Source organism: Polypterus senegalus, chromosome 13 (assembly GCF_016835505.1).
Source record: "Polypterus senegalus isolate Bchr_013 chromosome 13, ASM1683550v1, whole genome shotgun sequence".
NCBI classification, from domain to species: domain Eukaryota; kingdom Metazoa; phylum Chordata; class Cladistia; order Polypteriformes; family Polypteridae; genus Polypterus; species Polypterus senegalus.
This window is the reverse complement of record NC_053166.1, coordinates 122847390-122871700: the sequence shown is the minus strand read 5'-3', so window position 1 is coordinate 122871700 and position 24311 is coordinate 122847390. Positions and strand designations below refer to the sequence as shown.

The 24311-nt window shown below is 36.9% G+C and overlaps 2 protein-coding genes across 6 annotated transcripts; one reads left to right on the top strand and one right to left on the bottom strand.

Moving 5' to 3' along the window:
* Nucleotides 1-1580: 1580 nt before the first annotated feature.
* On the bottom strand, nt 1581-14217 carry palb2 (partner and localizer of BRCA2). Of its 5 annotated transcripts, XM_039775229.1 has the most exons (14): nt 14161-14217; nt 11714-11784; nt 11559-11618; nt 11359-11446; nt 8309-11136; nt 8137-8223; nt 7860-8024; nt 7621-7706; nt 7133-7294; nt 6257-6373; nt 6085-6172; nt 5843-5991; nt 5058-5337; nt 1581-1927 (listed from the first exon to the last, which is right to left on the bottom strand). In XM_039775229.1, exons 2-13 carry the CDS (start codon nt 11780-11782, stop codon nt 5106-5108), a joined length of 4131 nt encoding a protein of 1376 aa, XP_039631163.1. In that variant the 5' UTR covers nt 11783-11784; nt 14161-14217; the 3' UTR covers nt 1581-1927; nt 5058-5105. The 5 variants fall into 5 exon arrangements, with proteins under 5 accessions (XP_039631163.1, XP_039631164.1, XP_039631162.1 ...); XM_039775230.1 differs by lacking the exon at nt 1581-1927 and having other exon boundaries at nt 3074-5337; nt 11359-11443; XM_039775228.1 differs by lacking the exon at nt 1581-1927 and having other exon boundaries at nt 3075-5337.
* Nucleotides 14218-14286: 69 nt separating this feature from the next.
* On the top strand, nt 14287-22228 carry dctn5 (dynactin 5). Its single transcript, XM_039775325.1, has 6 exons — nt 14287-14420; nt 14936-15004; nt 17761-17879; nt 19999-20110; nt 21302-21404; nt 21700-22228. The coding sequence occupies exons 1-6, from the start codon at nt 14373-14375 to the stop codon at nt 21795-21797; spliced, it is 549 nt and encodes a 182-aa protein (XP_039631259.1). The 5' UTR covers nt 14287-14372; the 3' UTR covers nt 21798-22228.
* The last annotated feature ends 2083 nt before the right edge of the window (nt 22229-24311 follow it).

Below are 24311 nucleotides of genomic sequence, written 5' to 3'. Positions count from 1 at the left end.
AAAATACCCTTGGAGTGGGAACAGCTATAAAATAAATATTAATGGTGTCTCTTCTTCAAATGAGACACATCATTACAAAATTACTTAGCCATTTGTTATAAAGATAAAAAGAGTAAAGAATTTTAAAGTGAATGTCCTTAACTTTATTGGGGACAGGAAATATACGTCAGACAATTCACATTTTACTCAAGTTTAATTTGGTATACAAAACTTTCAATTTAACATAAGCTCTTGAAGTGCTTTGATCCAAGATTAAAGCTATTCTGATAAAGTAATTGTTACAATTCTTGTCCATAATATTAATACTATTGCTTAAAAGTCGTGGAGTGTAATTGGACTTTTAAAAAACACTCTCAGTCTAGCAGGACTGCTTTTTGTTGCCTTTGTGTAATTTGCTAAAGAACCACCTACCCCTGTCAAAACTACAAAATCATCAAAATTGCAAAGATCTCCCTGCTCATTAGGAAGGTCAGAAACATAAAGAATCTCCTGGTTGGCCCACTGTTTTATAAATACCGATTTTTTGCCAGATAATATGTACTACTCATATTCCAACTTTTGCAGATGAGGGGAGAAAAAATATGTTTAAATGCAATTGTTTTTGAAAACTGGAACGTTTGATTGGGAGTTTTCTACATTTGAAATTACAGGGAAGCAAAAACTTTTAAGCCACTACAATGGTCAAATACTAAATTTGGGATTCAGTACTAGGGATGGTCTGTGCTACACAAAAACTTCTTTGTCGAATTTACTTTGAATACCTGATTAATAATCTGAAAATCTTCTAATATATTCAGTTTTGTTCTTCTAAATAAATTTAAACAATAGGGAATCATTGGAATCGCACATTCTCTTATGAACATATGCAGTAACAGTGCTGGGTACACTAGACATGCTATGCCCTTAGCCTTTGTCAGTAAGGCCATTCTATACAGTGTAAGATCTCTCTGCACCCAAAAGTTATTTTTTTTTTTTTTCTTGTCAACTCCAAGATACCTAATGCACTGTTTCACGGACATTCCATTAATGGTACTATTATCCAAGTGATTTTCATACATAATTTCATTTTTTCTTGCAATCACTTATAAACCAGAGACCCTTACAAAAATACTGAGACTATTCAAAACCACTGAGACCAGGATTTCCACTTTGTACATGGTGGACAACTACAAATACCCCAGACGCCAGTGGGTTTAACTATTCTTGTCACTTAATGCAGAAAGGCAAGACTACCACTAAGTGGGGCGAGGGGCATTTTGATTCACTTTAGATTATAGATTAGATTCTTTTGATTCAGTTTTAGGATTAGAGGCTGGCACTTATGTAAAGTGTTGGGGGGCATTGGGTCCCCCTTTGAATTCATCAATTATACAATATTGTATAATTCATAATGATCATGAGCAGGCTCGCTGGAGCCTATCCCAGTCTGCATTGGGAGCAAGGTTGAAAGAACTCCCTGGACAGGGGCCAAAGAATTATACATACATAAAAATAAATATACACACACACACACATATTATTATTATATATATATATATATATATATATACACACGCACACATGCATACACTCACCGGTCACGTTATTAGATACATAGGTTGCATCCCTTTTGCCTTCAGAACTGCTGTAATCCTTCACGGCATACATTCATCAAGATGCCGAAAACATTCCTCAGAGATTCTGGTCCATATTGACATTATACCTTCACACAGTTACTGCAGATTTGTTGGCTGCACATTGATGATGTTAAACTCCCATTCCACCAGATGGCAAAGGTGCTAAATTGGATTGGGATCTCATGACTCCACTATAGTCAAATGGCCTCCGAACTTATTGTCTTGTTCAAGAAATCAGTTTGAGGCGTTTTGAGCTTTGTGAAATGGCGCTTTCTCCTGCTGGAAGTAGCCGTCAGAAGATGGGTACACTGCTGTTATAAAAGGATGGACTTGGTCAGCAACAATACTCAAGTAGGCTGTGGTATTTAAACAATGCTCAGTTTGTACTAAGGGGCCCAAAGTGTGCCAAGAAAACATCCCCCACAACTTTACACCACCACCATCAGCCTGAGCTGTTGATACAAGGCAAGATGGAGCCAGTGTTGATGACAAATTCTAACCCTAACATCCAAATGTCGCAGAAGAAATTGAGACTCATCAGACCAGGCAACATTTTTAGTCTTCCATTGTCTAATGTTGATTGTTCTTAGCTGACAGGAGTGGCACCCAGTGTGGTCTCCCGTTGCTGTGGCCTATCTGCTTCAAGGGTCGATGTGCTGTGTGTTCAGAGATGCTCTTCTGCATACCTTGTTGTGATGAGTGGTTATTTGAATTACTGTTGTTTTTCTATCAGCTCAAACTGGTCTGTCCATTCTCCTCTGACTTCTGGCATCAACAAAGGATATTGCCCCAGAGAACTGCCGCTCCCTAAATATTTTCCTTTTATCAGACCATTCTCTGTAAGCCCTAGAGATGGTTATGTACAAAACTCCCAGCAGAGCAGCAGTTTCTGAAATACTCGGACCAGTACATGTGACATCAACAACCAAGCCACATTCAAAGTCACTTAAATCACCTTTGTTCCTGTTTCTGATGCTCAGTTTGAACTTCTGCTGGTCATCTTGACAATGTCTACATGCCTAAATGCATTGAGCTTCTGCCATGTGAGTGGCTGATTAAATATTTGTGCTAACAAGCAGTTGAACAGGTGTACCTAATAAATTGGGCAAAAAGGACACATCTCTGTGTGTCTATCCATTTGCTATGTCTTCCAAAAGATGGCTCATCACACACATTTTTAGTAATAAATATATTGCCATTTGTCATTCTAATACTGTTTCTGCGAATCGCATACTAAAAGGCATAAAACAGAGACATATGCATAGTATCATGACCTGCAAATGTAAACTAAGTAATCAACATAGACCTGAGTGTTAACAAGTCTTAGATGGTTAGCAATGCTAGCATATACACAGTATAATTATTTACATATTTAACAAGATGATCATGCATATGACATTGTGCTGTTTCTTAGGGTGAACAAGAATCGTATGAATCATTCATGGGTAATGATTCAGTTCACAAATCAAATGGGGGAAAAAAAAATCACGAGTGTGTTCTCAGCTAATGATCCAGTTTGAGCTCAAAAGAATCAGATGACGATACACGCCCAGTGCAGTCAATGAGCAGTAAAAAAAAAAAAAGTGCACTAAAGTTGAAAGCAAATAATTGTTAGATTTTAGAATTATATTTTACATGGTTCAGTTTTATTTGACTTATCAGCTGAATAATAATGTACAAAGGTATACGTTTTAATAGTTTATATATTCAGTTTAAAACAATTCCAATAATGTAATGTACAAAACAATTAAAACATTAAAATAGTTTTACTGTATTGTACTTGTATGATGAATGAGAAAATAATTGGTGACAGAGTTTTTGTTTGCCGATATTTATATAGTTCAAACTCAAAAGAATCCTAAGTGAAGCAAGTCAAAACTCATGACTGAGGCTTTTCTTGACACACATGCTTTAAACATCTACCCGTATCAGCAAAATGAAAGATGCCGATGACATTAAGTAGGATATGAAGGTGCTTTAGCATTCCCATTGAAAACGCAAACTGATTTGCATGATTCACTGAAAAAAGAGTCGTTCAAAAAGAATGACAATTATGGTTTGACTGAGCAAAGCAAAAGCAAAGTTAATTAGTTGATTCTGTCGACTAACGATTGAAAAATATTTTAACAAGGAAAATTTTATTTTTCCCAGCAATGAATAAATACATTTATGAAATGCTTTTACACTTCACATATTTTTTAATTTTATTAAACTTTGTCCCAATTGACTGCGTTAGGATTACAACTAGTTTCTTAAAATTGGTTTTGGGTTTGAATGCTAAAAGTTTACAAAAGTTGCACACATAACACGTTTCCCTTGTTGGATATTACAAGTATGTTGTAATTTTCTTTTTCAATATTTTGGTAATAGTGTTTTTGACATCATTTAATTAAGTCCATCGATTATACCAAATTGTTACAAGAAATTAGCGTTTTCAGGTTTGCATCCTAGCTGAACAAACATGACAGACAAAAAAACATATAAAACATCTTTAAAAGAGCACTGTGCAGGAAGGGCAAGTTACCAACATACACGTAAAGCCGCTATATAAAATCATCACACTTCTTCTTCCGGACCTAACCAAAATAATAAATTGGTAGTGTGGCATGTGCCTTCATAATAAATATAACTTTTATGAAAGGATGATTACTAGGTAAAATGTTATGACAGCACCACTTCATCTGCACAAATATTATAATTCATTAAACTAAGGAATAACAAAACCCATAATGAATCACAGTCAACCATTCATGTAACAAGACTGACTGATTATATTTATTCTGACTTGTGTCTATTATCTAATTACAGGCAAACTTTTTACTGAGTATATATTTTTTGTAATCTCTGAACGTTCTTCCAGGGTCCTCGTACATCACATAAAATGCAGCTGAATGGCTGTGCATTTCCATTAGTAGGTACTGATGAATAATTTTTGTTTCAGTAAACAACTTCTTACTCCTGCATTGGTTTTACAAGAAAAAGGCGCAAGCGGTAAGACTTTATTTCTGTCATCCATTCACGCTTTTGTTATGTCCATACAATTGCAAAAGAATATTTCAGAACATCTACACAGCAGTAACAATAAGTAAAGGAAAGGTCATCAAACTTGGATTCCAGTCCAGTAATCAGACTGTTTTTAGTAGCCATTTGTAGGCTACATGAGTAAACAATATTTTAAATTCCAACTGTATGAACTGGCTATTTGCATTCTTGGTAGATTTAAAAAAAAATAGGCTGACAAGTAATTCCCAAGACATACTCAAAGTGCTGCCCTTGCCATTGGATTTTTTTTTATGACAGAACAGACATTATGCCAACAGTAAACTTCTGTATCAATAAAGTGCACAGACTAACAACCATAACTTCCACATTTCCATACTAACAGTATCAAAATTCAGTATGATTATTGGTTATGAACATCCTGGTTTAAAAATATTTCACCTTGGCCAATCAGTTGCAGGCAGATCCACTTTTGTAAGAAGCAGAATCTCACTTCACTTCAGTGTCCATTCCCATCCAACTGTAAATATAAACATCTCCATGGAGTTGTCCAGCAAGCAGACATGAATCATTGTCACTCCATCTGACCACCTGCCAGCTTTCCAACCCTTCAGCATGGAGCACATCTCTGCAACAAGGAAAGGCAAGGTCCCACACCACAAGAGCACCAGTGCAAAAGGTGGCTGCCACAAATAGCCCCTTCACATCTCCATCCATAAACCTGAAAGGAAAAAAAAAAAAAAGATAGAGTCCTCAACTGCATACACAGGTCACCATTTTTGTGGAGTCTACATGCTTGTGTGGTATTTGTCCAGATATTTCAGTTTTCACCTGTACCTCAAATACATGCCAGTTGAGTGCATAACTGGGCATTGTAGTGGACTCTGTCCAGGACTGGCAACTGCCTTGTGCTTGGTGCTGCCACAATGGGCTCTGGCCCTCACTACCCTGAGCTGAATCTGAAAATGTTATGCTAACATTATATGGAGATGACAACAAATTCTTACAGACAGGGTTGAAACAGATGTTCAGACTGATACATTTAAATATAACAACTAGTTGCCAGAGTGGCTCCCAGTTTGTGTTTACTTATAAAGGAGCAATTTGTGCTACATTCAGATACTAACTGGCTATAAGTGACAAATCAATTTGGTTATTTTCACTTGTCATTAAGTGGCAAGATCTCCATAAGCTGCAGAAGATTGAATGATGTTCCTAACACATACCTCCCTTCAAACTCCGGTGGACACTTCAGTTCCTGAACCATAAAACTTTTACCGTTCATAGGATTGATGGCAACAAGATGGAAAGGGCCATTTCTTCCCATGCTCTGACTTTCAGCATTTCGGCAAAGCAGTAAAACATAAAGAATGCCCTGAAACAAATGCATATCATATCAAGTAACAGAGAAAATGAAGCACAGAAAACATTTTCAGTAAATGGCACAGTAAAGAAAAATAGCTCTTACAGAATGGCAGTATGAATGAAGACACACAGTGGCAGGACAGGACTCCCCCAGGAATATTCTCTGAAGAAGATGGCCAGTTTTCAAGTTCCTAAGAAAACAAATCTACATAAATGGTCACTTAACTGGTCAGGGACTTGTATGATATCTAAAGTATTAATCACAAATACCTTACCAAATAACGACTGCATTTGTTCCAGTAAAGCCAATTACTGCATCCTTCTGACCCAAAACTTCAGAGAAGGCAATAATTTTTTCTGGAGACGAGGCTAAAGAAACAAGTCCCTCAATTCTAGGAAAACAAAATCATACATTAAGAGCAAAAATCTTTGAAACCAAAATTAACAATCTAAAAGCATTTATGCAGCTTTTAGGTGGTCTTGTTCCAATTTATTTATAATCCATCTTCTAAAAACATTTTACACTTTATTTATGTACCTGCCTTGTTAATCTGAAGTGACTAACAATGTTATAACTTTTTGTTTCATGTAATTGGAGCACAGACAGAGAGCATTACTTGTCCAGAGACACAATTGCTCAGTGGCAGTTACTGAATTGTCAGTCCTGTCTTACCCAGTGTAATACCTCAACTACTAAACTCTGAAGTATTCATCTCCTCCTATGGGTGTCACAGAACCCTAATTCCAACTACCTTTATCTGATGAGCTTCACTTGTCACAAACCTCACTGAACTTGTATCATAGATGAGACACTGGGACATCTTAGCTATTACCTAAACAAACAAACCTGATGGACTGGTCTCCTCACACTTATCAAATTTCTTATGTTCTAAATATGTCTGAAGTTAATTTAGGACTTCCTCTTTACTACCTACTAAACTCTGCATGCAGACTATTTTTACAAGTATCAAAATTTTCTAAAGGCTGACATTTTTAATTACGTAAAAGAAAAATGAATCACAGCATTAGAAGAAACGCTACATATTTGTTTGATAAACACTAATTCAATACACTGCTTTTAAATCTTTAAGTGTGAACAAGACCTTTGTTCTAAATACCTAACTGAAGTAGTATTTTAACTTAGAATGTACCTTCCCTCTTCAGAAAGGCACATAAGCTCAACTGTCTGTTTTCTTCCAGATCCAGAGCAGCTCACCATTCTTTTGTTGGATACCCCTAATATGGCACTAATGTCACCCTCACATAGTGGCAGCACCTCAAAATGATCACAGTCATTTAAAGATGTAAGAATTCTGTAAAGTAAAATATTGAAATGTTAGTCTGATTTTAATGTGCAACACTTTTAGTAATGGTGACTAAATATATGTATCAATACATCCACCCATTTTTTCATCTATTTGCTACCTCCACTTATTCAGAGCAGGGTGGCAAGGAAGCTGGAGCCTATCCCAGCAAGCACAGGATGCTAGGCACAAACAATCACTGGAGAGGGCTTCAGCCCATCACAGTGTGATATACAGAATGTTTCAGTTCTACAACAAATACAGTATACCTCACTCCTAACTTAAAAAAAGGAGTGAATGGTGTTTAGATTTTGTAAATAACCAGAGACACATACCTCACTTCTCTGATTTGTAGCTTCCCAAAGGCAACACAAAACATGCTGTGGGCATCAGGGATTGTGATCAGCTTAATTATGGGGAGCTATGTGCCAAGAAAACATCAAAACATGGTGGAATTTAACCATTTTGGAAATTATGTGCTTCCGTTTCAAAGCAAGTACAATGAAAAATATAGTATAAAGAGACAGAACATAAATTAGGAAAGTCTAAAAAGCCAGAGGCCCTAAAGAAATACCTGTGTGAATGCCCATGTATGCTTAAGGCTCCATTGTTTTTGGCTGCAAGGACCCCACAGTGACACTGCCCATTCTCCTGAAGTCACAACATGCGGCGTCAAGATTCCATTTATATCATACCACTGAACAGTACACACATCAACCAAGTGAGGTCCAGATGGTGCCTAAAAGTAAAATCACATTACTTCCTATACCATATTCATTTAACAGTTACTGTATCAGCAAATATCCACAGCATCAAATACACATCATGTGACAGTTCAAATTCCTCCTTACCTTTAATTTCGACAGCAGCTTCAAGGAATTTTTGTTTTGTCTCATTTCAGTATGAGCTATATCTTGCTCCAAACAAGAACTGTATACCTCCCAAAAAAAAAAAATTAACAAAATGTCAGCTAATTAAAACAACCTCAATGACTATGCCCCTGACATTAATTATATTACTTACTCCTTTCAAAACTCCTCCACTGTTGTTGTTTCCATGGCAGTCTTCAACATCTGACTTGTTCAGTGACTCACAAACCACATTTAAATCTGTAGCAACACTGTCCAATTGCCTCAGCTTCTGGCAAGAAGATGCCTTTCCTGTGGATACTGGGGCTGAATGAGATGGGCTGTGAAATTCTGTGGAGGTTGTGGGCGTGAAACCTAGCGATGGCAAAATAGGCTCAGTTCCACTTAACTGCTTATCTGATTGCAATGTAAGTTCTGGGGTCAAGCACAGCAAATCAGAAGGAATCTTATTTCCAAGAATCTTTTGAGCCAAACTCCCCTGACTGTTGGGTTCAGAGATGTTTTCTACCACCGACTCATCCATTTCCTCAGTACTGTCATTACTGTATTCAGATTTCAATTGCTCCGGCATAAGCAAGTTGGACTCTGAAGCTGACATGAAGGAGCAGTTTACTGCCACAGCTTCATCCAAGGAATCTCCCATTACAGTGTGTTCAGTTCCATTGTGATAAATTTCACCGGCAACCTCTATGTTAAGATCTGTAAGGTTCTGCACTTCTCTAGCCTGAGCTGTTTGTATACCATTTTGGAGAGCTTTTTCTACACCTTTAGTTTCATTTTTGTCATGGTCATCTGTCTGAGTTTCCTGTGATAATACTCCACACAGGTCACCTAAAAGTGCTGAATCTGTAATTTCTCTACAGTTGTCTCCTAATCCTGCTGAAATTTCAGTTTCTTTTCTGCTGTGACAAAATCCTTTAATTGTCACCATTTCTCTCTCATGGCACTGAGTTGCTAATGTAGCCCCTACTTTTCTTTCATCGGTGTCAATTGTAATTATCTTTTCAATTTTAGCCTGATCATCTGCTACTGTAACCACCAACTGTCGTCCCTCTGGACCAGCATTTTCTGCAGGATGTGCATTTTTTTCACCGCATTCTGTTGTGGGCTTGGTTTGCTTCTCATTACGATTACATACTCCTTTAATGATATCTACCTCATTATAATCAGTAACCACTGCACTTGTACTTACTTTTACACTGTTGCCCTCTCTGTCAGTAGTCCTTGGTTCATTTCCGCTGCAGGCAGTTACAGTATCTTCTGTACCCTTTCTAATAAGCCTCTTCTTATTCTTATCCATTTCTTTGGATACTAAGTTTCTTTCACTGTGATGGGAACACGGGGAACCTGCACTTTCTACTTCTTTTTGCTCACAACCACCTGTTCCTTTTATTCCCATTTCATTATATCTAGCCATTGCTGCACCCATTGTTACTCTTTCACTGGGCCCACTACCTTCAACATCTGATGTTTGTCTAGAAAGTTGCTTATTTTCTTCTGCAGCTCTTAACATTTTGCAGTTATTTTCAAAAATACATGTAGATACTGTGGATTCTAGTCTGCTACAATTATCTACTATATTTGCTGCTTCCATCTCAGTGCAATTATCTTTGACAGCTTCACTTTCAATATGTTCATTTCTTTGAGATGACACTGATATCTCATTACCAATGTTTTCATCTCTTCCACACTTGGAACCAGCAGCTGTTGTACATCCCAATGTTCCAGCAAAAATTGAAGTGTTTGATCCATAGTCAGTGGTGCAATTTTGATCATCTGTCTGGTTCAAATTAACACAAACTTTTGAAGCAATACTCCTTGTAAAGTAACGGGGAGATGACTGCCCAGGAATTCTTGCTGGGGAGGATTTCAATTTCTGCAATTTGAGCCAACCAAAGTCTTCATCTGGAAGGTGAAAATCTTTCACAGTAAACTCTGAAAACAACTGTGGGTTCTTTGGAAGCAGTGGACATATACTGCTATGACTAGCTTCACCATGGGTAGAATCTGGGATATTAGGATCATTCTCTAAAAATGAAACATTTACCTCTCTGGAATTTTTACTCTGTAAACCACTACTTTGGCTTGCACAGACAGCATTGGTTACTATATTTAAATTGTTATATTGTCCATGGTCCTGGCTCCTACTTGTAGGACATCCAGAACACAAAGGATGAGCCTCAGGCGAAGACCTACCACTAATAGTGGATGTTTTTTGACAAACTAAACTGGTCTTCCTTGATTTCTTGTGGCTCTTACCCAACTGGTTTTCAATTACAGCCTCCAAATTTACTTTCCTTTGGCATGAGGCCATTCTTCGAGTTGTCCTTACGTAATATTCCACAGGAAAAATCAGACCCTCAATAATTGTGGAGGAGCTCAGGATTTTCTCCTCAGAATCTGTTGAAGACTGGCTGATCATTGGCAAACTAAAGAGATTTAGTTGATCTTTCTTTTTGAGAATGGCAACAGCTTTGTTCTGTTCAGAGACAGATTCTCCCTCTAACGAGATGTTTCTAATAGCAAAACTGTTATACTGGACACCTGCTTCAGAAATATCACTCTGCTGGCATGACTTGACAACAGAAAGGCTGCTCTTATCAGTGTGGTTTTGATGACCACTATCGTCAAAATCTGACTGAATACTGCTGTTCAATATACAAGGAGAGCAGGTTTTGTCCTGAATTGACAACAGCTGCTTCATATCTTGACTGGCGTTCCCTTCACTCCACCTCTGTCTGCTTTTTTTCTTTTTTAAACGGTCTCTTGATATTCGTTTCAGCTTTGAATCAGCAGAATACTGAATGCCAATCTCTGTTGTTGGACTGTCAGTGGGGAGCAGCAGCTTCTTCTCATCATTGGCTCCAGGGCATAGAGTTTTAGAGTAACATTGTGATATGACAATTTCTCCATTTGTTTGGTCCTTGTAACTAGTAGACAGAGAATCTTTACAGGTGTTAGGTGGGGTGAGGTCTGGTGTGTCTGCAAGAAAAGAAATATGCTAATTAAAATAGGCAGCAGATAGTGACAATTTTTTAGCAGCCTCAGCTTTTCAGACACTTTACACATGGATCAAGGCAATAATGTTATTTTATTAACAAAGTGAAATATTAGGGATGGCAATCTGGAACTGCTATAGGCATCTGTTCAACTTTAACCTCTAGTATGCAAAACCAACTGACATATGCATACACTATTTCATACCTTTTAGAATAATGCAGGAGGAAGATCCCACCTTATCAACAGCTATATCACTGGTATCACTCCTTTCATATTTAAGGCTCTGGGCCTGCTAGAGGAAAGAATTAAATAGATAGTTCAGTCATCATAGAAACCAAGTGTATAGTTTTTTTCTCTAGCAATATTTACATAATCGTACCTGCATTACAACTTAATCTACATACCTTAAGTCGCTTCACTGTCAAATTGTACTCTTCTTTTAGCAACGCCAGTCTTTCTTTAAGCTGTTTATATATACATAAACATAAATAACATAATAAATAATTTATTAAGGCTGTACCAAATAGTATAACGTGATAATACACTCTCAGCTACCTACCTTCTGTCTTTCTTCAGAGCTGAGCTGCTTTCTTGTTTGGTTGTCCATTGTGTATAAAACTGTATGCATTACTACAAAAAATACAAAATGGCACGTGGTTGGCAATAAATACTTACAGTTACATTTACAAAGAGATGCATCTATCGTATATAGATCAGACTTTCTTAGCCTTTTCCTCAAATTTAACTTCTCACGTAGTACACCTACCATTTTCTTAGTAAGTTGAACATTTCTGCCTCACATCTTCCATCTCTTATTCTTGGGGCCAATCCACATCAAATCAACAGAGGCCTCCTGACTAACCATTTCCAATTTGCTTCTTATTTTACAGTAATAATGTTACTGTACCCAATAACTAGTGTGCCAAATGTTAGGAGTGTATCTTCACCAATTTCTGAGATATTGAGGCTTTAAAAAGAGAACTTGGCCCTAACTTTACTGTAAAACAAGTACTACTAAAAAATGACAATGTTGCATGGGTCACTCCTTTTGAACTAATAATACTAGATGCATACAATTTTGAAGGACTGACCATTAGTATTAAATGTATTAGAATTCTAAAAATAGTGGGCCCACAGTTGTATATTTGCCAATTTAAGGCTTGTTGAAAATTGCAATAAAAATATTTTGTGCTGTACAGCCACTTTGGCCCTGTATATATGTGTACTACTGCGGTGGGCTGGCACCCTGCCCAGGGTTTGTTTCCTGCCTTGCGCCCTGTGTTGGCTAGGATTGGCTCCAGCAGACCCCCATGACCCTGTAGTTAGGATATAGCGGGTTGGATAATGGATGGATGGATGGATATGTGCACTAAATTACATCAGATCAAGTCAAACTTTGATAGGTATTACACATGTTATAGTTCTTCTTTAGCACAAAATATGATGTTGGCACCTTGAACTAAACTATATTTACTAAGATATCAAACATGCCAAGTTTTACTACAGAGAAGAGAAATGCAAAATACAGAGGCATACTACTTATAATTACAAATATAAAAATGTATTACTATTTTATGTTTAGTCAATGTTTTTATTCTGCCATATTTTGCCAAACCAGTTTTACAGTTAAAAACCATGTACTTCTAAAATATAGGTTTTAAAAAATTACAAATTATGTGCATTCACAGATAGAATCTGTATATATACTACCACCACTACTACTACTACTATTTATATGCCTTAAAAGAATATTTCAGTTTACAAGCAGTATGCCACAGCATGTTGGATACCTTACTAAATATAGTTTGTTTCAAGGTGCCACCTTCACATGCATTTTGTGTATTTACTAGTTAAACCATACTCTCTCCAGTAGTATAAATCTTTTTATGGTAGATTTTGTTATACATAGGCTATATTCATTTGAAATATAGATGTGAAACTATTTTTTCTCAATTATAATGCCTCATAGAGCAGACAGTTTGCTTTCTTTCAGAATGGTACCAAGTTGGTAAAAAAAGAACCATAACATAAATTATATCTAGCAGAGTTTGAAAGATCTTATGTGGTTTAGTGTGGAGAAAGAGAGGACCAAAGTTACTCTAAAGCACAAAAGAAATTCTTTTATACAATTTTCAACATCCATAAATCATCAAATATGCAACCGTGGGACAACTGTTTAGATGTTAAGATACAGTATCTAATACTAAATAACAATCCTTGAAAACCGCATGCATCTACTATTAGCAATTTCCCTTGGGATCAATAAAGTATCTATCTATCTAAACGTTATGATGTATGGAACATTAACGTTTTAGTTGCACTTACTTTTACAGGTAAATTAGAACCACATCTCAGAAACAAATTAACATACAAGCCTAAAATTTTGCACACCAGTTACAGTTACATTACTTTCAGCAGGAATGACGCAAATCGGAGGTGGTCAGAAGGAAACATTTTCTTAAACCTGTTGATTTGACCCGGATTGACCCTCTAAGTACAATCATTACTATCCTGTCTGTACACACTTTCAACACTTAATTGGTAATTTTATTTCCGTTTTTATCCGCATATACTATATCTAACCTCATCATGAGTTTCAACATTTTCTTTACTTACACTACCAGATGCAGAAGTGCTTTACTTAAAAGGTGTACTTCAAAACATGCTTCGTGACAACATACATCATTTGCATGGCACAAAATAAACCTTGGTAATTTTGCATAAGAAATACAAAATGCTGTACTAACAAATATTTAACAGTCACACACATACAATTTCAAGTTTATGTCACTTCCCATTACACAACTTAAACTTTATCACACAGTCTTCTTTAATAAACACACGTACTTCCAGAAAGAACTAACAAGTATTAAGGCAACTAATCTCATGTGACAAACGTCTAACTTTTGTTTCCTACATACCACTACAAAACTGAACGTGGAAGCTCCTTCGCTATACTGTAATCTGCCTCTTGTCCCATTACACACCCACGTTTCCCAAACTCACCCTCTTTCCTGCCAAACACAGGAGCCACACGGCCACTTTAGCATTCCCGCTCCGAATACAAACAACTGAAGGGTGCTTGCGCCCTACGGATAGCCTGATTGGCGGTTTGAGATCATGTGGCCCAAACTTCCTGGGCGTGATCGGATGTACTCGCTGTGCGGTGTGTTGTTTTCGTCTTCACTTCCTAAGGCCGGCGCCCTTTGGAAAAAAGGATGGAGTTGTGCGAAATACTGTACAACAAGGCTGAGTACATAGAAACGGTGTGTGTAGAATGCACGGGACTGCATGACAGGTGGAGATGGTAACATGCTACTTAACTGTGTACTGCGAAATGGGAGAGGCATGGCCTTCACAGAAAGCACTTCACTACATATTAGAGGCGTATACAGGCCGTTAGAGAAGCTCCGGTACAGCTTGAAAGGGTAACGAACGGCTGTCTCTTATCAATTACTGAATGTCTGTAGACTGCTACAGTACATTGTCCACGCCACGTCCATAATATACACTGAGGAGGTACACACCAGCCACATTACATCCGATCGTGGACGTAATGGAAGCTAAAGGAGATTCAATGGGATAACACTGTAGGGAGTGACAGTTTTATGTTTGCATTTTCTTTACTTGGACTTTTCTTTACTCTCACCTTGCGGTTAGTTTTTATTAGCTAATGAATTAACCTAAGCTACCTGAGTGCTTGTTTTTATTGTTTCTTAATATATATAATACGATAAAAAATATTGTTAAAACTATAATTATGTTTAATTTGCATTTTCAGGCTTCTGGTAATAAAGTGAGCCGACAGTCTGTGCTATGTGGAAGCCAAAACATCGTGCTCAATGGCAAAGTGAGTAAACTTCTGTTGTCTGAGAGTTCCGAGTTTTAGTGGTAGTTTTGCTTTTGAATAATTTCAACTAATTGCGTTAAAGATGTCTGCTTTTTGACTTATTGGACTAAATTTACTAAGGAATATATATATATATATATATATATATATATATATATATATATATTTAAATATTTCAACGGGCTGCATTGAATGTACCCCTTTCTCGACATATTTAACTTGGCCGTTCAGTTTATTCTTACGTAGTCCTCCGAAGGCAGTCTCAATGTGTTTATGCATATTTACAAATTTAAAATAACATGAAGTATATTAAGGCATATAATATTCGCATCCATAAACTCACAGTATCTTTAAATGACTTGTAACAGAAAGAATAATCAGTTTTATCTTGGCTATTCCCAAAGGTGGAAAATCAAGGGAAAAACGTAAGTAAACTGAGGACAATTTAAGAGTATGGAAAAGTCACACTAACGGGACATATGTCCATTTGGTAGTGGATAAGAGAAAAACAAAAAAATCAAGTTAACTGTCTTCCTTTATAAAACAGACCTCTAGTGGATCCTTAATTTAGTGAAATTTGCAGCGTCATTATCCAGTTGGTCACCCACCACCCAGAAAACTACTTAAATTAATCTTGTGGAACTATCTGTAGTTCAGAATTATTTGGCAAATAATACAGTTTTCATGCCTTGAAGGTAGCCAGTTCATTGAGGTAGATATGAATGCACCAACCATTCTCTGGGGTCAGATTTGTAAAACTTGCATATGCACAAAAAGAGGACCAAAAAGTGCAAACTAAATTGTCCATGCAAATGGCATGATTTATTTTTAAAAAAATTAAAAGAGAGCACTTGCATATATTTATGGCAACCCTGACCCCTACGTACACAACATTTCGGAGAAAGTGGGAAAAGCAGCCTCACTAGCTAAATGACAACTCATGCATACAATAATTAATATCATCAAGATTTTACTATGTGTATTGACATGACACATATTAAACCTCAAAAGAAATGAATATGATGTACAAATTCTATTTTAGTTCCTTTTTAAGAGGGTGAATGCAGCGTATTTGCACTGAAGAACATTTTTTTTTTTTGTTGGTTTATATTGGCTACCTGTTGTCACTTTTTAGGGAACTGGCTGACAGGTCAGGAATATCTCGGCCAAGCTTCAGCTCCATCTTTTCCACTCTGCCTGAACTCATTAACTGACTGACAAGGCGTCACATTCATTTTCTGTATTGTGTGGGTGTTCACACATAAAATATAGCTTTATTTTTACAATATAATTGTACTCGTATTGCAATAGGTCACCTAATAAGAATGAAGTTGCTTTTGCTAATTGTAAGCGGTATCATTCTAATAACACACAAGTCATCTGTGATGCCAAAATGACTGAAAAATGATGTGGTTCGGTGGCCTGGGCCAACCCATGATTCATTTGTTTTGAGGCAAAGTAAGATTGGCAGACAACTTGCTCACGGTGCTTTATGATGGCTGGCTTGTAGTACGGTAACTGGTTAAAATAATTTTTTTTATTGGACCTATAGTATTAATTGTAACATCAATCAAATTACATGTGCCAGGTGATAGTAGCTGCTGCTTTACGCCCTTTCCTAACCCCCGGAACAGAGAGGAAAGGCAGTATAATAATGCACTGCTCTTGTATGCTCAGTTGTGGAGCGCAGCGCAGGACTCATTAAATTCAAGTAGTGGTGTCTGGTGCATCTGGTGGTAGGAAATAAAGGTCTGCAGTATTGTAACTGAATATGTACAAGCTTGATTAGCAAAATACATATATGATTGTTTCAGGGTGGCAACCAGGCAGGGTTCAATGTGCATTCACATACAAACATTTACAAGATGATTGTGATTTATAAAGAGTAAACTGCATAGAAATGTGTGCGAGTCAGGTTTTATAAATCTGATTCCTGTTTTTTGGCATACACATACTCCGATATTCAAATCAATCAGAGTTTTTATAAATGAGAGCCCTGGTGAAGACCAAAAGAAGTGTACCAAGACCTCTTGGAAATGGTTATTGTGGTCTGTTTCCAACTGAAACCTGGAATGGTTCATGATTGGTCCTGTGTCAGATCACATTCATACCAGACAAACTACAGGGAGTACTGTGCATTATATATTTTCTTAATTGTTTCAGTGGCAGGTTTGTTTCTGACACTGTGTCATGTACTTAATTGAAACTGTTTAATTAAATGTTATGGAAGTCTATAATGGTGCCTGTGACTGTGTATTGCTATTTATTACACATGCCTTTTAAACTTTTGGATTAATTGTAATCTGTTTTTTTTCTAATGTGCTTATCTAGTTTAAGATCATTGGGGTTGCTTAAGTTTATTTTTTATTTTTTTTAAATAAAATTTTATCTATGCTTTCAATTTTGAACTGTAAGCTTTTCTTGGTTTATGCACGGTACAATTTTCCAAGTAACCAGACTAAACACTCTCTGTTTTGGATAGTGAAGTAGAAAGATATGTATTTGACATCCTTTCTGTAAGCAAAATGTTTTGATTGCTTTCTTCTGCATCTTGTAGCTCTTCTTGTTTTTCTTATTTTCTTGTGTCTTCATCTTTCCCTGGCTTTCATTTAAGCTTATGTATGTAATTCCTTCACCAGTGTCAATGTCTGCAGGTATAGGATAATGGATAGGTACTATTCTGCAAGTGGAGAAGATTGTAGGAGGCTGATGGAGTCTTCTGCATGCTCCATATGAATTTGTCCTTTTTCTTACAGACAATTGTTATGAATGACTGCATAATTCGGGGAGACCTTGCTAATGTCCGTGTGGGACGGCATTGTGTCATCAAGAGTCGAAGTGTCATTAGGCCTCCGTTCAAAAAATTCAGTAAAGGGTAAGGGTCTGTGTTCAGAACTGTTCATACCATCATCTCATGCTCGATGCTAACAGCAGCTAGATATCCTTCTGGCTTGCTGTTTCTCTTCACCGTAATACCTCTGTCTTTTGGAACATACATTTAGGTTCCAAGCATCTACCATTTGGAACCCCAGCTTTATTATGTTATGTGGTTACAATTAATTGGTTCATTGTCTGTATAATTTTGTGTACTGTGCCCTGATAATTTACAATATAAGTGGACAAACTTTAACAGTATGCTGGTTAACTTCATATTTTAGTTTGTTCCGAACAACAGGCAGTGATTTACAGACTGTGTTTGCTAGACTCACTCTTTTTTAATTTTGAAATAATATCTGAATGTCTCATCTCCAGGTTTATATTTATACACAGACTAGCTGTATCCCGTGGCTACACCCACATAGTAATGAAACAGGACCAACTTTAAAAATCAATAGTCGTTTGCACTATATCTTGATTTGTGTTCAGCTCTGACGGTAGAGCGTTCCCGCGTGGGGAGGAAAGCACATGGCCGTGATATCTCTGGCAATCGGCAGCTACCCTCTAAAACACATGGAGCTCTAATCTCTCCCTCAAACTTCAGTTGTTACTCCTTAACAATCTATAGATGGTAATGTCTGTTGAACAAACAGGTGTTGCTAGCTAAGCGGAGGCAAGGTGCACTTCAACACGTGGCGAGACGTAGACCAACTCGAACAGAGGCTGGCAAGTAAATAAGGAAGGCCATGCCCCCCTGCTGTCAGCCCACAGCCACTGTCTTGGATTTGCATAAATACATCGGCACCGCAAGCGACCTATGGTACTTAGCGCGATGAAGAAGTTGCAAAATCAACCGGAAAGTTCAAGCTAATTCTAGAAAACAACCAGATCTAAATCTGTTAAGTAATCCTCTTATGAAAAGCAGACAGTCATACAGATAGAACGTGCTTGGACCACAACATTTTTAAGACCGTCTCTTAACAACCACCAATGGGCCAAGGGTAACCTACAATCCAGATTTCCAAGTCCCAAAGTCCTCATGGTTCAGGAGATTTCGTGATGAGTGAGTCAGTGGTATTTGGCTTTTATACAGTATATCTCTCGGTATTAAAAAAAAAATCCTGTGGGAGGGAATGACTAGGAGACGATACGTGATCTTCACGTTAAGATCACGGAAGACAAATAAAAGACCCGCAAGACGAAAGAGAATGGCCACGGAGCGTCTTGCGGGGATATAGAACATGAGATTCTTGCAAGACATTCCCTACTTACAAGCAATATCAGAGCAAAAAAAATCAGTAGTGTAAAGGCACGCAGCACACACAGATCCAGGGGTCTCAGTGCATATAAAGCATATTAAAGACAATATGTTATAAATAAAACGTCGACGACTAAAAGGTCACATTAGCGCAAACAAACGGAACTTAATCATCAGGATCAGGTGTAATTGAAAAAAATATCAGGACAAAATGAGGTCAGAAATAAAAGGCAAAGAGCAGAAAACAAAGTCGTTTCGCTGCACAAAACGTAGATACTGCAGTATGGCCAATTACAAAGCAAAGGGAGGTATCGCAGTCTTATAATTCTTTAGTGCATTCTGCTGTTTTTATTGTATTGGATTGTTACATAGAATTTTGGCTCAGGCCTGGGCCTTTGCATGTTCTCAAGTGTATGTGAGTTTCTTCTCGGTGCTCCAATTTTCATGCCACATACCTAATTTATGACAATTTAAGTGATATTTTCCCTTTTGGACTGTGTGGTGTGTTTTTGTTGTATATTGCTCCTAACTAGCTAGGGTCCTTGTGATTTATAGAGGAAGTAAAATTGGAAGCTGTACTTATTGTGACCTTGTCTAATCTTTAAAAGGCACAAGACAAAAGTCCTTGGAGTAAAATATTACATTCTACTGGAAAATAAATGGATTTAATGACTCCTACTAAGTTCCAGCAACTGCTTATGGTGTTTAATTTGAACTTTCAAGGCTTCTATGAAATTACTGACTTTACTAAATAACTAATGTGTGGGTTTGATGGTTCAGTTTTATCTTTGATTTATTTTGCAGTCTCCTTTTTCCCTTCCTTTTATCGCATTACTTTTCTTTCCTGCTCTTTTTGCAGAGTAGCATTCTTTCCTCTTCACATTGGAGACCATGTGTTTATTGAAGAAGACTGTGTGGTTAATGCAGCGCAGATAGGATCATATGTCCACATAGGAAAAAATTGTGTTATTGTAAGTATATTGATTAATCTTTCTGAATAGCACAATATTTACCTTGTGCTGAACTTAAGTCCACTGTCTAGTGGAAGGAAATGAAAATGCCTTGGGACTCAATATCCCAAGAATCCATGAAGTATCATGAACTTACCCCCTAACTGTCATGTTAATTCTTGGGTTTTGAGTTTTTCCATAAGCTCAGTGGATTGCCCTTCTGTGATGATTTTTACAAATTGGCAGCAACAATTCAGGATGCAATTTTATAACATTCCCAAATGAAAGAGGATGAGTTTCTATTAAAAGAAAGAAAAATCTGACTCCGCCCCTTTAAAATTGAAGTTTAGTGTTCTGATCAGAAATCATGTTGGTGATAAAAACAGTACTTTGTAATTAAGAGAACATATGCATTTGATAATGCATATTTTACATTGTTAGCAGCTGAAGAAATATGGAAGCAAGCTAGATATATTGATATGTGTTCTTGAAGTCCATGTCTATAGACCCCCACCATTTCTTTTATATATATATATATATATATATATATATATATATATATATATATATATATATATATATTTACTTAATTAACTAGCTGTTTATCACAATAGAAGGCACAATACAGTCAATAAATGCAAATTCCACAAGTTTTATCCAATTTCTTGTGTTGGAATTTAAATTCAGTTTTAAGATCTTATGAGACTGTCTGTTACTGTTAATCTTCATCTTTGGAGAAACAGCATTCTGGATTTTAAGCCTTGCCTTGTTTACATGAGGTTTCCTCTGTGTACTACAGTGTTTCTCCCACATTTCAAAGGTGTGGCAGATTAATTGCCCTCTCAAAGTTAGTCTTTTAAGGCTTGATATTTGCATATGTCGGCTGTATGATTAATTGGGTCCCTGTGCGAAATGGTTCCTGCTCTGTACTCAATAGGACAGAGTTTGGTCCACCCCGACCCTAACTGATTTCAAAATGTTGTCTTCTAATACCTTGCCAAATTTTGTAACTATTTTTTTAACAAAATAGCAGCCTTTTGCAAACCTGCCAACAGCCTAGCCTGTGGAAAACATTTTTATAATATTTAAGGCTCAGCTTCTATAAAAACACTGATGAAAAGTAAACTCGGATCGAAAACATTTTTATAATGCTGAGTGGCTCGGCTTCTATATGATATGCTGATGAATAGTAAACTTACTTACTTGTTTTAGGGTCGACGATGTGTTCTCAAAGACTGCTGCAAGATTCTTGACAACACAGTCCTGCCTCCTGAGACAGTTGTTCCACCTTTCACTCTGTTCTCTGGCTGTCCGGGTGAGTTAAATATATGTAACTCAACCAACAAACTGTAGAAGTAACTACATAAATGTGGAAATTTGTATTCTGAATCACATTTTTTTTCTGAATTAATGTGCAATACCAAAATTATTCATCCATTCAAAGAAGCCTGGTTATGATTACAAAACGCGGACCATAGTTTCATACTAGTGCTCTCTGTTACACACTGTCTTTTCACTTACCTCCTGGGACACAAAACTCTGCTCTTAATTTTTTTTTAACTCCTTATCTCCTGCAGAAATATTATATCTGTTTTGTTGTCTTTTTTAAGGTTTGTTCTCTGGAGAACTCCCAGAATGCACACAGGAGCTAATGATTGATGTCACAAAGAGCTACTATCAAAAATTTTTACCCTTGAGCCAGATTTAAAATGTAACAAGAGAAGAGGACTTAATAATTAGTGGGGTGATCCTGGATTGCCCAGAGGAGACCCATTTATTGGAGGCGAGAGATGCCTGAATTCCTGTCTGTCCCAGCCCCATTGTGGATGAGACTGGTCAGTGTGGCAGATCAAGGTGCTCAGCTGTATGTGTGGGTAGGGATGAGAATAAAAAAAGTTCTAAATTTGTTCTAGGTATCCAGTCCTATTTAAAAAGCATACCATTCCATCTTGAGTACTTTGTCTAATTAAGCGTTTTATTTATTGTTTATCAAGCAAAGCTAAGATTACTCCCTATTAGTATCTTGTGTTATGTGTTCTTATTTCCATTTATGAAACATGTGTACAAGCCATCCATGAAGTTGAAAAAGTTGGTAAGAAATGGATTAATAAAGTGAAGTATTCTGTGTGTATCAGAAAATCTTTTTTTATTTTTTTATTCTGATTTATATACAGCACTGTAGAGCAGTATAATGGTGCAGTGGTTTTAATGTTGCCCCATTGCTTCAGTTTCCAGGTGTTGTGTGAAGTTTGCACATTATTCCAGTGTCTTTATGAGCTGCTCTTCTATTTTCACATTCCAGAAGACACTCTAGGTTAAAAGGTGAATCATATTTGATGCTATGTGAAAGTCTGTGTGTGCAGGAGTATGGCCTGCGGTGGATTTAATTGGTTATTTCCTTTCACCTAATATTAGAATACTTTTCAGCCCCCTGTGACTCTGAATTGGATTATGCAAGTTGAAGAATATTCTGCTATATAATATAAATCGTAGAATGTTAGAATTTAAGAAAAATTAAAGCCTAATTCAGAAAAGAATTAGCTAACAGCAGGTAGGATGACAGTACATCACAGGGCACACTCAGACAAACAATCAAGACACCTATTTAAACCAGTTTAGAATTGCTACTTAAATTGCCATCTGTATTTTGAGATATTTATAAGCAAACTCTCAAGTACCCTGTGAAAACCCCAATTAGAAACAGATAAAATGTGCTAACTCCACACAGATATGAACTAGGAGCCTCATTTATATAGCTTGCTTACACACAAAAAATAGCTTCTATTTGTGCATAGCAAACATTAGAATTTATAAAAGAAAACTTGATGGGGGAACTTGCGTATATTTACAGCAACTCTGACCCCCTACTTACACAACATTTCAGAGAAACTGGAAAATGGTGACACATTCGATCAATCAGGAAAGGGCAGACAAACCATCTAAATGATGACTTGTGTTCATTATTATTATAATATATTACAATAATGGCTCGGTGATATTAATAATAATAATTCATATCTCCAAGCAACAATTATAATATGTGCTAATGTGAGAGGCATATTAAATCTCAAAAGTGATGAATACAATGTACAGACAGTATTTCAGTTCCCTTTTAAGAGGGCCAATACTGTGCATTTGCTCTGAAGAGCTCTTTTGGTTTTTCGTCAGTTTATATCTGCTACCTTTTCAGGTTCAGGAATATCTTAGCCATGCTTCATTCCATCATGGCCGTTGTACTGAAAGCTATTAGCTGACTGAGATGATGATACATTCAGTTTTGAATCGTACTGAATGAGTGGATATACTTAAAGCATAATATTTTCCCAAAACGAGGCAATTTGCAGCAGTGCCCAGTTCCCATAATGTAATTGGATAACATTACTGCACTCATATTGCAACAAGGGTATCTAGTGAGAATGAAGTTTTTTTTTTTTTTTTTTCTTCAACCACGAACTCTTACATTCCAGTAATGCACACATCACAAGTGATGCCAAGATAAGACTTACAAATATCATGTTTCTATAGCCTGGGTCAAACTGTAGGCAAACTAGCTTTACCAAATGTGACAGTTCTGTACATGGTGGCGACCTTGCTGGTAAGGTAACTGGCTGAACCTCGGCTCAGTTTTTCATATGTTCTATACCAGGGGTCCCCAACAAGTCGCTCACGAGCTACTGGTAGATTGCAACCCCTTTCCAAGTAGCTCGCCGAAGGGTTAATGAATCCTACATAAATTTGAAAACTTGATCAGTCAAATTAGGGGTGGCCAATCTTCCCAAAAAATCATATCACAATCTTTTTAACACAAAATCACAATCCACAATCTGAATTGCAATTTTTCAATGTGGCATCCACTTAAGAGAATATCTGGACTCAAACTCATCAAGACCAAAGTAACATTTTATTTTAAATATCAAACAAATTTGAATTCAATTGTTCTCTTATTCGCTAGCTAAGTGGAGTTAAGGTAAACACCCTGAAGTTGGTGAGTGAGTGAGGAAGGCCCCTCCTCTTGGCCCGCTGCCTGTTTCTCGGATTTGAGCAAATAAATCTGCACCGCAAGTGAATTATGATACATAGCAAATTGAGAGAAGTCGCAAAATCGACCAGTATATTCAAGCAAATTATAGAAAAAAACCTGATCTAAATCTGTTAAGTAGTTCACTCGTGAAAGGCAGACGGATATACAAACATTGGATTTTATATATTATACTAGACATTA

Excerpts from the sequence above, each read along its gene's own strand:
- palb2 (XM_039775229.1), bottom strand. The coding sequence starts at position 11,782 with ATGCATACAGTTTTATACACAATGGACAACCAAACAAGAAAGCAGCTC. Across the intron at positions 11,137-11,358 it reads CTCCTGCATTATTCTAAAAG|ACACACCAGACCTCACCCCA; the intron begins GTATGAAATAGT and ends CTTTTCTTGCAG. Across the intron at positions 8,025-8,136 it reads AGCTGCTGTCGAAATTAAAG|GCACCATCTGGACCTCACTT; the intron begins GTAAGGAGGAAT and ends TTTTACTTTTAG.
- dctn5 (XM_039775325.1), top strand. The coding sequence starts at position 14,373 with ATGGAGTTGTGCGAAATACTGTACAACAAGGCTGAGTACATAGAAACG. Across the intron at positions 15,005-17,760 it reads ACATCGTGCTCAATGGCAAA|ACAATTGTTATGAATGACTG; the intron begins GTGAGTAAACTT and ends TTTTTCTTACAG. Across the intron at positions 21,405-21,699 it reads TCTGTTCTCTGGCTGTCCGG|GTTTGTTCTCTGGAGAACTC; the intron begins GTGAGTTAAATA and ends GTCTTTTTTAAG.